Source organism: Panthera pardus, unplaced genomic scaffold (assembly GCF_024362965.1).
Source record: "Panthera pardus isolate Hobbes unplaced genomic scaffold, ASM2436296v1 HiC_scaffold_11, whole genome shotgun sequence".
Lineage (NCBI taxonomy): Eukaryota > Metazoa > Chordata > Mammalia > Carnivora > Felidae > Panthera > Panthera pardus.
Window position 1 is genome coordinate 62431956 of NW_026526666.1, and position 14030 is coordinate 62445985.

The 14030-nt window shown below is 55.6% G+C and overlaps 1 protein-coding gene across 1 annotated transcript; it reads right to left on the minus strand.

Annotated features, from left to right (window-relative positions):
- Positions 1–152: 152 nt before the first annotated feature.
- Positions 153–10759, minus strand: TMEM61 (transmembrane protein 61). The gene is made up of 4 exons (XM_019449168.2): positions 10663–10759; positions 10211–10317; positions 6232–6581; positions 153–590 (listed from the first exon to the last, which is right to left on the minus strand). Exons 2-4 carry the CDS (start codon positions 10223–10225, stop codon positions 269–271), a joined length of 687 nt encoding a protein of 228 aa, XP_019304713.1. The 5' UTR covers positions 10226–10317; positions 10663–10759; the 3' UTR covers positions 153–268.
- Between the last annotated feature and the right edge of the window lie 3271 nt (positions 10760–14030).

A 14030-nucleotide genomic window follows, 5' to 3' on the forward strand; every position in this document is an offset into this window, starting at 1 on the left:
TGCACGTCAAAATCTCCCAGCTGCTAGCTATCTGAATGAGCCATCTCTGACATTCTGGCTGGGTCCCCCCCCCATGACTTGCAGCCCCACCAGCATCGTGTGCAGCAGAAAAACCACCCAGCTGGGCCCAGACAACCCACGGGGTCGCGAGAGAGAATAAAATGGATTTATTTTAAGCCATTTGTTACACAGCCGTAGGTCGATAAAACAGCATTCAGCAACAAACATTTGCTGGGCGCCTCCTGGGTACCAGGCACTGTATTATGCACTAGAAGCTCATCTGTCTCCAGCTTTGGAGTGTGCCTCCCCCCATTGTCGTCTGAGCCGGGCCTGGGCAGGAGCACGCAGTGGCGGGGACTGTCTCTCCAGAGAGGCCGTTGACAGCACTGATGATGCTCTCGTAGCTGGGCGGTGGCAAGGGGGGCTGGGTCCCACGCAGGGCATCCCCAGAGGCACAGTCCTTCGGGCTTTCTTCCGCGGGGTACGCAGGGGGTGTCGGGGGCCCCTCGGCAGGTGGCGTCGGGGGGCCCTCGGCAAGTGGCCAGCCCACGGCCTCCTCATAAGTGGGGATGCCAACCACCTTTGGGATCCTGCGGGACAGAAGAAGAGAGGCTGTAGCAGGGGCAAGGGCAAACGTACTGCACGCCAGGGAAAGAGCAAGGGAGGCTGGGGCTGGGGAAGACTTCACGCCCTGTCCAAACCCGTTGTGGGCCCCAGGTACACACTCAGAGCTTGGCATGAGTCAGCTCTGCCAACCGCAGCCCTCCCACTCTGCCCGCCTCATCCTGTGAGTTCCCCACACGCGCTCGCTCGCTGCAACTCCTCAGTTCTCTCTGCCGGGAAGGTCCATCCTCCCCCGCCCCCTCCCTGCTGGCCCATCCCCACTTGTCCTTTGAGGCTCTTCTGGGAAGCTTTCTTCACTGGTCCCCCCTCTCCGCACAAAGCTCTCGCTCCCTGCTCTGGGCTCCCAGAGGGCTCTTCCCCGATACTGCATTGACCCTACCAGGTCCCTAGGTTGTCCCTGAGGGCAAGGATGGACTTTGAGCAACCATGGGCTGAGGGCAGGTGCCTGGGGATGTTTGTTGAAAGAAGGATGCCTCATCGGCAGAAAGACTTCTAGCTTATTGTAATAATCCCTTACAAGATCCAGAGTTGCAGATACTCCAGGCAGGATGGGAGACATCGATTCTCCTGCCCATCTGGATGCTTGAGGCCCCAATATGGCAAGTCTGCGAAGTGATTACTTCCACTTGCATACCTCCAGAGATGCAGAGCTCACTACCTACCAGGTCAACCACATCTATCTCTAAACAGCCTGGCTTTCCTGTGACTTGCCCTACCTCCAACAAATGAATGACCCCGAAGGGACTTGAGGCACAGACCAGGTCCTCTGTGGCTTCTGTGACCGGCCCCCACAGGTTAGATTCAAAAAACAGGTTACCTGTATTCTAGCCTCAATCCTGATGGGAACGAGGCTGGCCCTCAGTCCTCTCAGAACCCTGGCGGGTCACCTCTGGGGAGGTGGTGCTTCTTTCCCTTCCCAGGACCCCAGGGGACAGGAGTGTCATTGATCCCACGTCTGAGCTGATTCCCCTTTGGGGATGATCCTGCCAGATACAGGAGCTGACCAAGTGACCTTGAAGGTTGCTTCTCGCACCAAGTGGCTGAAGGGCTGGTTATGAGCCTGGGCTGTGGCTAGTTCAACTCTCTGCTCTGCCACATTCTTGGTGGTAGATCATGGGTCAGTAACTCCATTAATCTGAGCCTCAGTTTCCCCATCTATACAATGAGGACAGCAAGGGCACCTACCTCCCAGGACTTTATGAAGATTAATTGAGATAATACAGGGGAAGGGGCACTTAGCACATGTTCCGTGAACAGGAGCTGATAACAAAATCTCAAAAGTCTCTGCGAGGAAGGGGTGTGGGGGACAAAAGTTATCATAGATCACCCGCACGGTAAGTGCCATACAGGCTGTCGCTTGCCCAAAGTTATCAGTCTGGAGCTGGTGGGGAAGCAGTTCAATGCATACCATGGGTTCTGCCGGTATAGACAGGGGAGGGGCTGATGGCAGGAGGCTGGCCCCAGGGGGGTCGGAGGAGGTAGTGGAGGGAACTTCACTCCAGGGGCTGGTACGGGGCAGTGCTGGGTACCTGCTGTCACCCCTCACTTGAGCATCCACCCCCCGCCGGGGACATGGCCCTTCTCTGGACAGCGTGTCTTCTCAGCCTGAGCCAACCGCAGCCATCAATGTGACCCACTGGGGAGGCAGGCTTGCTTTTCCAGTCATAGACAGAGTCATGGAGTAGGCTGGTGGGGAGCTCAGGGTTAACCCCCAGCCTGCATGCCAATCTGATAGAGGGCACCGGCCAGGAGCCAGATCTGGGCTCCCCATCCAGTGCTGTGACACATCTCTCCCACAGACCCTCCTCCTCTGGAAGGCAGCCCGGGAGCCCTGCTACTGAGGGAGCTGATAAGGGGTCTCATTCTCCCCTCAGCTCCCAGCATCCTTTGCACGTGAGGGCAGGCAAAGAATATTGCTTCTGGAGGCAAGCAGGCTAGACTCCACTGTCTCGTGCTGTGCCTTGTTCACATGGCCCCTCTGAGCCTCCTTCTCCTCATCTGTAAAATGGGGATGAGAATTCCCATTTTATAGATTCAGGGGAGGGGAAAATGGAAAAAGCTTTGACAGCACTTGGAAAAATGCAGGTAATACAGCTTCCAGAGCCCTATGTCTCCCTCCCCGCCACTCGCCCCAGCCACACCCCTGACACTCCCTGGTTCCCCAAGGCCTGGAGATGCCAGACAGATTTGGGGTATGCCTGGGACCACCCAGCATGCAACAGGTGGCAGGGCAGGGCACAGATGCCAGGGAAGCTCACCCCACAGCAGGAAGTTTGCTTAGAGGGCAGACATGGAGTGGCCCTCGTGCCACCTGCTGTCACGTTAGTAGCCGGCGTGGCCCAGCCAGCCCCAAGTCCTGTTCCTATGGTCCAGAGGCTGGGAACTGGGGGAACAGGAGGCCCCATGCAGAGCTGCCATATCACACACACACACACACACACACACACACACACGTGGTATATTCTGGATATGGCGCCCTGCAGGGGTGTGGGGTGGGCCCGCCGCTCTGGTCCCCAGGCCAGCAAGCTCCAGGGGAGGCTGGGGCTGGTCCCAGGGGGGCAGGAGGCCTGGGCCTGGCCTCAGCTCTGCCACCCTTCAGCTGAGTCAGGCAACCACAGTCGGGAAAGGGAAAGGGACAAGGACGGAATACTATTTGCCCAACATGTAAACTCCCTAAACGTGTTCAGGACTACCCTGGGGGCTCGGCTCTCAGCCACAGCACAGATGAGTAAAGGCCAAGCATCAACCAAGCAGCAGAGCCCCCAGTCCTAATTGCCAAGCTCAAGCCAACGGCACCTATCGCCCTTCTTCCCATCCCAGCCTTGAATCTCCCCACACCTTAGCGCCGTCCTCTGTGAAACAGGCCTAATCCTAACACTTAACTCCCAAGCCGTTGAGATTCAAATCAGGCAGCGGGCACTAGAGTGCACTGCAAGCTGTAAGGCATAGTCATACGCAGCCGCAAAGCTAAAGTGTGCACGAACTTTGCCAGGCATACACTTCCCCATCTATCACCTCATCTGAGCCTAACAGCAATCTCAGGAGAAAGTTCTGGCACGGCCACATGACAGATGAAGAATTAGATATGGTTCGGAGAGTCTAAGTAACACGCTCAAGGGCGCACAGCTTAGAAAAGAGCTGACGCTGACACCCTCACGTCTGAATAGACCCGTGCTTTTTCTTTTAAATTTTTTTTTAACGTTTATTTATTTTTGAAACAGAGAGAGACAGAGCATGAACGGGGGAGGGTCAGAGAGAGAGGGAGACACAGAATCCGAAACAGGCTCCAGGCTCTGAGCCATCAGCACAGAGCCCGACGCGGGGCTCGAACTTACGAACCGCGAGATCATGACCTGAGCCGAAGTCGGACGCTTAACCGACCGAGCCACCCAGGCGCCCCGACCCGTGCTTTTTCTGCTATACTCACTGAGGACAGGGGCCCTGGGAGGCCTCCTGTCCAGCCACCAGCGGGGCCAGATGCGGGGCTCACCAGCAGCAAGGCTGGGCTGTGTCAGCTTTCGGAGACAAGAAAGGGGCATGAACAGAAGCAGCCTCCCCGACATCCAGCCATCCTAGTTCTGAACCTAAGACTTGGGTCTCCGAACCTGATGGGCCATGAGCACCGGCCCGAGCAGGCTTCTTCCGCAGCCCTGCTGGGAATGAAATCCAACTGGTCCCACCTGACAGATGCTACTGTGGCCCAGACCCCGTTGAGTCAACACGGCTGTGTGTACAGACAACATCCGCCCCCAGCAGTCCGGCCAGGCTAGGAGGGCGAGCAGGGACAGGTTACATTTGCAGCACCCTGAGGCGTGGCCTGGTTCCCCTCCAGTCACCCACCACCTCGCTGTGTGACCAGGTAGGTCATTGGTCTCTCTGAGACCCGGGCTTCTCATCTGAGACGTGAGGGGATTGGCTGGAGGCCCTGCCCTTCCCTCTCTAACAGTTGGGTCAAACCAAGGCCAGACCATTGTACCAAATGGCCCCTGGTGAATACTCTATTGTCTCTGACCCCAGGGAATCGCAGGCCAGTTGCAGGAAGAATTTGTTACATTCTTTAACTCACAATACTGTTTTTCCCTCTCCCTAAGGGAAGAAGGGTGTCCAGGTCCCAGACCAGCTCGCTAGTGTCTGACTTAGCCCCTAACACACACAAGCTTTGCAGCCAGTGGGCTCTGCCACTTTTTAGCTGTGTAACCTTCACCTTCTTCTTCCATAAACGGCAACAGAAATTCTTACCTTGCAGGCAGACAAGACTGGGGATGCATGCGGGCTGCCCAATATGGAGGCACAGCCCATGCTTGACTGAATGAATACATATATAACAAGGGCACACATAATGCATCATTTTCTCCCCCAGGTAAAAAAAAAAAAAAAAAAAAAAAAGAGCTCTTGGTATCTTGGTGATGCTCTGTAGATGTATATAATACAGAGATACATACAGAGCAGACAAATATGCAATATATCTGTGGTATGAAAATTTCACGGAGGGGGTGTGGGATTAAGAAAAAAATGCCAGGGCGCCTGGGTGGCTCAGTCAGTTAAGGGTCAGACTCCTGATCTTGGCTTAGGTCATGATCTCACAGTTCGTGGGTTCCAGCCCCGCGTCGGGCTCTGCACTGACAGCACGGGGCCTGGAGCCTGCTTGGGATTCTCTCTCTCCCTCCCTCTTTGCCTCTCCCCGGCTCGCTCGCGCACTCTCTCTCTCAAAACAAACAAATAAATAAAAAAACATTGAAAAAAAATGCCTAAAAGGCTCCTTAGAGGGAGAGATAATTTTTAAAAAGGTTGAGAAATACGGTCTTAATGCAAGATTTTGTCTCCACCCCCAACCCACCCCGGAGCCTTTGCACACGCTCTTCGGCCTGTCCCAACCATGTCTCTACATTATCCACTTCAGGAACAGCTGACACTTCCTGTGCACCTACTGTGTGCCAGGCGCTGGGCTACGTTCTACACAGACATCATCTCATTGGATTTCCCCCACGTCCCCTGAGCTAGGGAGCAGTGAGGGTGCAGACTCAGTTCAAGTCCCGACTCACACACACGTTAGCTGGGTGTCCTTGGGCAAGTTAGTTAATGTCTTGGCACTTTGGGCTCCTCATCTATAGATGGAGTTAATAACAGTCCCTACTTCAGAGAGCCGCTGGGAAAACAAAATGAGTAAATATATGAAAAGCACTTAGAACAGTGTCCCTCAGATGGTAAGTGCAGGTATTTGCTATTATTGTGCTATTCTTATTCCTGTCTTATTTCAGATGAGGAAGTTGAGGCTCGGTAGGGTTGTACAATCTACTTGAAGTCCTACTTGCTAGTTAGTGATAGAACCAGGAGAGGATTCCAGGAGGTTTACCCCTGGGCCTGGGCTCTTAACCCCTCTGCTACTCTGCCCTGTATGGACCATGCTGAGCTCAATTGCCACCTCCTCCACGAAGCCTTCCTGGATTTCTCCATGTCTCTACAGGACCATGTCCATCCCTCTCTGACAGCTCTAACTACCCTGGTTTGTCAAAGTCTGTCAAAGGGCTTGAAACCCCTCCAGGACTCTGCTGATGACAGTGCTTTATCCACCACTCCCGCCCATCACCTCCACCCTGCCCTGCTGACCTGTAGCTCTCCTTCTCCGAGGGCTCCACAGTGAGGTAGTACAGGTCTCTGGAGAGGTGATATGGGTCCCATCGGGGAGGCCCCCGGGTGCTGGCCTTGATGGACCACAGCAAGCCGAAGAGTAGTAGCAGGCCGCCTGCACCGCAGCAGAAGAAGCTGACGGACCTGAGCAGGGGACTGGGGGCCTGAGGCACAGGATGCCCCGTGGGAGGGGCCGGCTGGCCGGGCTGAGCACCTGCTTCTCCTTCACTCCACCAAGCAAAGCAGAGCGTCCCAGCTACCAGAAGCACCGTGCCGCTGACCGTCATGCAGTAATGGAGCGTGGAGGCCGCTCGGCTCACGTCACACGTCTGAACACAGAGAAGGGGAGACAGGAGGTAATGGGCCATGAGGCAGGCCTGCTGAGGTACTGCAGACCCACGTTTTAGTTCTCCCCTGTCTGAGGTCACGGTGTAACCTTGGAGAGGCCATTTGACTCCTCTGTGCCTCAGTTTCCTCATCTGTTAAACGGAGATGACACTCCTGACTTCGCAGGGCCATTTCGAAGGCCACAGAGAATGTGTCTCCAGTTACCTAGCACCATGCCTAGGGCCCAGGAGCTCAGTAAGGGTGGCTATGTTCACTCTGGGCCTCTCCGGGCCTCCTAGGCCCCATCACCCTGGTGGGTATGACTCCCACCCCCACCCCGTCTACTACAGGCTGGGAGGGAAGAGAGTGAACACCTGTTGAGTCCAGCAGGCCTTCAGGGTCGAGACCTGCTGGTTCTGCATTGCCTCACCTCCCCTGGTCACAATCCCAAGAGGTTGAATTTGACAGAGGAAGGCACCGAAACCCAGGGCGGGTAAAGGAGCGAGAGTGAAGTCCCGAGTTGAAATGCACAACCTGAGGCACCTTTGTGCAAAAAGGTGTTCACCATGGCCTTATGGATAATGGTCCTAATTTGGAAAAAGTCTAAACGTCCAACTATAGGCAACTGGTGAATAAACCATGGTGTACCCTCTAGATGGGATGCCAACAACTCGTCTGAAAAAACAAGCTCAGTACAAATGTTTAACAACAGGGGAGACGTGTATATCTACCTTCTTTCAGCTTTTTTTTTTTTTTTTTTTTTTTTTTTGAGAGAGAGAGAGACTCTTAAGCAGGCTCCACACTCGGCACGAGCTGGAAGCAGGACTTGATCCCATGACCCTGGGAGCATGACCTGAGCGGAAAAAACAGTCAGATGCTCAGGCGACTGAGCCATGCAGGCGCCCCTCTTTTTTCAGCTTTGTATGCCAAATTACGCATAGGGTAGCATGTCAATCGGATAAAGAAAAAATGCACAGGAAAAACGCAAACTGGGAGGAAAACTGGCCCGAGAGCATACAGACAGGAAGAGGCTGAAACCCACGTCCACGTTGTCCCCAAAGCCAATCTCTAGGCCATTGTACATGCTGTTCCCTCTGTCTGATAACTTGCCATTATCTCCCCTCAAGTCTCAGATTGGTCCTCACCCAAGAAGCCTTAAATTCAACACCAAGTGCCCGGGCCTTCTTGCATCACAGCACTTCTCTGACTGTGCTCAGCCTCTCCTTTGCTTGTCCTCCCCACCAGCCAGTGAGCACACTGAGGACAGGCCCATATTGGCCCCGTTCACTGCTGTATCCCCCAGTGCCTAGCACATAGTAGCTGCTCAATGAACATTTGTTGAAGAAATTCTCTTAAGTGAGGGAAGGCGTTACTGGGCAAACACTTGTTATATGAACAGCCTCCCTTACAGCTGGGAGGGGCCAGGACAAGGGAGGCGACACAGGAGTTCGGCAACTGCAACAGCCAGCCACGGAGTGGAGACCTGGCCTTGGTCCCCATTCTGCAGTTCTGGGGTAAGCTTACCAACCGCTCCGGGCCTGTTTCCTTACCCTTACAAAGGTCAGGTTCTTTAGCAGGCAGCTAGGAGAAGTTAGAGACACCGTCCTTTTCCAAAATCTGAGTCAGTGAAGCAGGGGGCTGGGGAACTCACAGACCTGAGACTTCAGGGATCAGGAATGCCTTCCAAATGAGGGCTTACCCGGCCAAATATGCTGCACGCAAACAATGCCCTGCTGTGTAGCTGCTAGCTCCTAGGAGAGCTGAGGGGCATCATGTTCAAGATACAGCAGGTGAAGCTTTAGACTTCAAAAGGGCATGTCGTCAATTCTGTTTAAAAACACACGTGCGTTGGCGGGGGGGGGGGGGGGGCGCGCCTGGGCGGCTCAGTCAGTTAAGCATCCAACTTTGGCTCAGGCCATGATCTTGCAGTTCATGGGTTCGAGCCCCGGGTAGGGCTCTGTGCCAACAGCCTGGAGCCTTCTTCGGATTCTGTGTCTCCCTCTCTCTCTGCCCCTCCCCCGTTCTGGGTCTGTCTGTGTGTCTCTCTCTCTCTCTCAAAAATAAGCAAACATTTAAAAACACATACACGTGTGTGTACATGTGTACCTATGAGAGAGAATGTATACATGTAGCAGGGGTGTTCTAAGAGTGGACCCCAAATCTTTCTGAGCCCCCAGACCACCAGCAGCGTGTAGAAAAATGTCATCCGTAAATCACCTGCCGTTCTCTTCCTGTGAATCGGTCTGTGGGGCAAGTGCCTCCTGTCTCCATTATTGTGGGGGGAGGAGATGAACCCGACTCCTCCCTCTCCAAAGTTAGACAGCTACGAGAGGCTGTCGAGAGGGAGAGCTGCAGCAAACAGCTTGGAAAACCCACTTAAAACCCACAGCAGATCAGTAACAGTTCATAACTGATCATAACTGTATACCAAGGCCCCTCTTCACACTCCCCACAACCGAGGGGGGTGGGTAGGGCAGGGCAAGAAAATTCCTGCTTTGCAAATGAGGAGACCTAGCCCAGAAAGGTGGAGGACTCTGCCCAAAGCCAGAAATTGCTTTGCTTCTCAACCCTTGAAGAACTTGCTTCTGCACAGGGCAACTTCAGATGCCCTTAGACTTCTATAAAAGCAATAGTTGCTCGTGGTGAGAAAAAGAGAGGACCCCAGAAGTGAATCAAAATGCAACATATGAATCATCATTGCTTCCGCCCCTCAGGATGAACATGACCTGCATGTGAAACGTCCCCTTTCCATCTCTCCCTTGCCCTACGTACATGATGATGGAGGCAGCAGACGTGTGCTGGGCATTTACACGGGCTGGGCACCACCCCGCGCTTTATCGGTGCCCCCGACTGAATCCTTGCAACAGCCTCATGGAGCTTGGAGGGTGACAGCTTGCCTGGGGTCAGTGCCAAATTTGAACCCAATGCTGGGGACCTGGGGACCTCGTCCTGGGGAGTCGTCTGTCCCCACCCAGGGCCCTCATTTCACATCCCCCCCTTCAAGACCCAGTCCAAACACCACCTCCTCCCAGAGGCCCACCTGCTGCTGACAGCCCCACCTCCCACCAGCCAGAGGAGGCCTATCCCTGCCTCCGATTTATCGCTCCCTCTAACTGCGGCCATTCCATGAGCCCTGTGACCTTGAAACTGCTCAGCATCTCTGAGCTCAAATTCTGCCTCTCAGGGAAGAGCAAGTGGTAAGACGAGGCGGCAAGACAGCAAGCTGTAATGAAGCACGGTGATACAGAGCTGGACAAGGATGGACCCTGACTCTGACACTGTGCAATTTATCTAGCTTCTCCGTGCCTCAGCTCCCTCCTCTGTAAAATGGGCACCATTACACTGTCTGTGCAACCAACAAGGGAACTCCAAGTGCCACCCTTCCGGAAGAGCTAAGCCATCTGAACAGGAAGTGGTCCAAACCATCCCAATCAACTTCTGGGTAAACTAAGGCCCTGACTGCCATGCTCAAGGCCACCCGGCCAGTTAGAACACAGGAAGAGGACCTGGGTGTCCACTCTGCACCGCCAAGCCACCAAAGTCAAGGTGAAGAGAGGGGGTCCAGGCGGGGTCAGCATTAGGAGGCGCTGAGATGCTCGGGAAGGAAGGAGAGGAGGAAGCTTATACCCACCTCAGATGAAGCCATCAGGCGGCAGGTGGTCAGGCGTGGTCTAGGCGCAGGGACCAGAGGGAGGTGCAATCCTGGGGATGGCTGTCCCTCGGGTTTTCAGGAGGCGCCTGGAGTTAGGGAGCAGCCCTGTTGAAGGTCCCCTAGCCCGGTTTTCCGCGTTCCCCCGAAAGCCCCAAGGTCGGGCTCTCCGTCTGGTCCAAGGGTATCCGAATGCACCCCCCCCCCCCCCGCCCGCAGTCGCCGTGGGTCCCACCCGCTCCCGCCACCCCCTACGCGGTGCAGCGAGGTGCCCAGCAGGCCGCACCCCACGCGTGCCTGCCCCGGGGGGGCTGTGATCCCCGCAGGGGCTCTGCGAGCTGCAGGGGCGCTCTGGGGCGCCAGGCGTGTGCGGGCTGGGCTTCGTCCTCCACCCCCGACTCGGGCTCGAGCTGGGGGGGCACCGGCCGCCCCACCTCCCCTGCGATCCCGGTCCTCGCGTGCCGCGTGCCGTCGGTCAGGCCAGAGACTCCGGGTGGCCGCTCTGGGAGCTCCAGGTGCCGCGCCTCGGCGGCCGCCGGCCCCGCCCGACCTTAAAGCGACAGCGCGACCGGGGAGGGAGGGGTTAGGGTTTCTAGGCCGCGGGGAGCGCCGGGCAGGGGTGGCCACCATGGGGAGCTGGCTGTCCTCGCAGCCGTCCCGCCCCGCTGCCCCACTGGAGCGGGCTTGAGAGCCCAGACGGACTCCTCCCAGAGCCACCAAACCTCAGTCCCGGTCGGAGAGGGCTCTAGGAGACCTGAACCCATGCCTCCTCGCTCTCACTCTACAGGGAGGGAAACTGAGGCCCAAAGAGGGTTTACCGCATACTTCTTGGTAGTGACTGGCTTTTGCTTCTCAGCGCACTGAATCTGAGAGCAGGCCTCCCTCCAGGACCTCAGATCCTGAGGAGGAAGGCGTTCTCAGAAATAACGGCTGGCATTTACACGCTTCCCCCAGTCCCTGCAGGAGGTCGCTGCCCTGGCCCTGAGAGGCTGGGGACACTGGGGCTTGGGAGCAGGGACTCCCACCTGCTGTGTAACCTAACTTCTCTGCACCTTCTTCCTTCTGTGGCAAAGGAGGGCTGATGATTCCAACTCACAGGTCTTCCGGGACTGAATGCGTTAAGTGGGGCAGGTTAAGTGCTAGGCCATTACCAAGTGCAGGCTAAAGGCGGTCTGGGGGGACAGGTGATTTAGGAGTCTGCAGGTCGGGTGAGGCGTATGGAGGTGTATGGAGTCTTCTACAGGGGGACACCTGAAGACTCCTAGAGCGTCAGGAATGGGGCGTCGTGTCCAGGCTGAAGGAGCAGTGAGTGCAAAGCCTGGGCAAAATCCACAGATCCATGTTGGTCCAAGAGAGCCAGCCCCTGGACTACCTGAGGTCCTGGTTTTGCTTTTGTCTTTTCCTGCTGCTCCAACAAGCCAGGGGACTGGGCCACAGTCCCCTCAGCCACAGCCAATAGTTCCCCACCAAACTGGTGGCGACCAACTGTCCTTCCAGCCCAGGGACACAGAAGGTCAGAGCAGCCTGTCCGGCTGGGATCTAAAGCTCAGAGAGGGGAAACCACTGCCTCAGTCATACAGAAGGTCAGCAGCGGGGCCCAGGTCCCCGGTTCCTTCACTCCTCGTCTCCAAGGAAATGCCACCCAAGAGCATTAGTGTTCTCTGAGCACAGACTCCTCTGACTGTGAGATCCTTTTCATCTTGGCTGTGTGTGAGCCTCAGGAAGCTTGGGAGGCCTACAGAGAGTTGAGAAGCAGCTGACCTCAGACCAGAACCTCCTTCAGCTTTGCTGTTCTCAATCTGGAGGTGGGGACAAGCTGGTGGGGACCAAAGGCCCCCAGCAGCCCCCGTGGTGCCCTCATGGACTTGCTCCGAGGACAGAGATAAGAGGAGGAAGCTCCTCCTTGAAGCACCCTGCCCCACTCACTCCTGCAGGGGCAGGCGTCCATGCAGGGCGTGAGCCCCTCACTGATCAGGACCCATCGACCCCGCCACTCCTCCGTCAGTAGGCCCGGGGGTACGTCACAAGTTGGTGAGGTGGAGGTCCCCACTTGGGGACACCTCTGACCCTGCTTAAACCTGAGTCCCCTGGCCCAGGCTGGACACCAGGCCCTGGACTTGGACAGGTTGTGTTCTGTCCCGACTCAGCCACCTCCAGGCAAGAAGACCCTGGCCACATCCTTTTCTTGGACCTGCTGTTGCTTTATCTATAAAGTGGAGATCATGGCCCCTCCTTCCCAAGGTAGCTATGAGGGTTAATAAGGCCTTATGCATAAGAAGCTGGCCTGGGTGCACTCTCACATGGCATCGTGGCTCTATTTGTGATTCTCTCCTAGCTGATGGTGACCTCCCCAAGGGCAGGGACCAGATGTGGCTGGGCTCAGGACCCAGCCAGGCCCAGCACCGCCGGGACCAGAGTGCTCGTAGACCCTTCCTGAGCAAGCAACCTCACACTTTCCTGGGCACCAGCTGGGCGACTCGCAGGAGAAAATCGGTGACCAGCTTCTGCCTCAAGGGGGTGGAGAAGAGAGTTACCGCTTGTACCCGCTTATCACATGTCACCTGCCATCTGCTTTTCCCATTAGCTGTCACCTCAGCTAAGTCATCGAGGCTGAGTGAGAATGCCAGGGTTACATAGCTAGTAAGTGAGGGGAGGCGGGTGGGGAGAGGGGGTTCTAAAACCCACATGGGTCTGAATCTTCTAGACCCATATGCACTTTTCCATTTTAGCCATATTGGCCCCTCCTCGGTTCCAACCAGGGCTGCTGCTAACACCTCTCACTGGCCTCTCTGCCCCTAGACTGTCTGCCCTTCATGCTGCACCAGCCTGAGCCTCTAAACCAGCACCCCAACCAGTCCCTCCAGTCCCTCGCCCACCTAAGACTTTCTGTGCTCCCTGGTCCTCTCAGAATGATGACCCCAGCTGCCGAGTATCCACTCCCCAGCTTCATTCCCCGTGCTCCCCTCAGGCCACTCCTGAACTCATGTTCCAGGGTGTTCCAAGCACAATGCCAGACCTTTGCTACATCCGGTGAGCTTCACCTGATGAGCTCACACACTTCCTTTAAGACTCAAGTCACAGGTCACCTCCTCTGGGTGACTTTTCCTCAATGCCCCAAAGCAGAACAATCTGGTCCCTCTCCCAAGCTCCTACAAGTCTGTAAAGTCCATCATTACCCTGAGCCTGCTGACACAAAACCACACGCCTTCCCTTCTTCCGTTCCAATGAAAAGAAATAGGTGGGGGCGCCTGGGTGGCTCGGTTAAGCATCCAACTTCCGCTCAGGTCATGATCTCGCAGTCTGTGGGTTCTGCGCTGGGAGCCCGCATTGGGCTCCGAGCTGACAGCTCAGAGCCTGGAACCTGCTTGGGAGTCTGTGTCTCCCTCTCTCTGCCCCTCTCCTGCTTGTGCACGCTCTCTCTCTCATTCTCTCTCTCTCACTCTCCCTCACAAATAAATAAACTTAAAAAAAAAATAGTGGAGATTGCAGAGAATTTAGAATATATCAATAAATTAGAAGAAATCAGGGGCGCCTGGGTGGCTCAGTCGGTTGTGTCCGACTTAGGCTCAGGTCATGATCTCGTGGTTTGTGAGTTCCAGCCCCGTGTCGGGCTCTGTGCTGACAGCTTAGAGCCTGGAACCTGCTTCCGATTCTGTGTCTCCCTCTCTCTCTGCCCCTCCCCTGCTTATGCTCTGTCTCTGTCTCAAAAATAAATAAACATTGAAACAAAAAAAAACTTTAAAAAGATATCAGGATATCTGCCTTCACAGATACAGAGACCTGTAAGAGAAGAAAAACATTT

Bases quoted from the DNA above. Each gene is read 5' to 3' on its own strand.
- TMEM61 (XM_019449168.2), bottom strand. The intron at 591-6,231 runs GTCAGCAGGGCA...TCTGTCCCGCAG, and splicing joins TCGGAGAAGGAGAGCTACAG to GATCCCAAAGGTGGTTGGCA.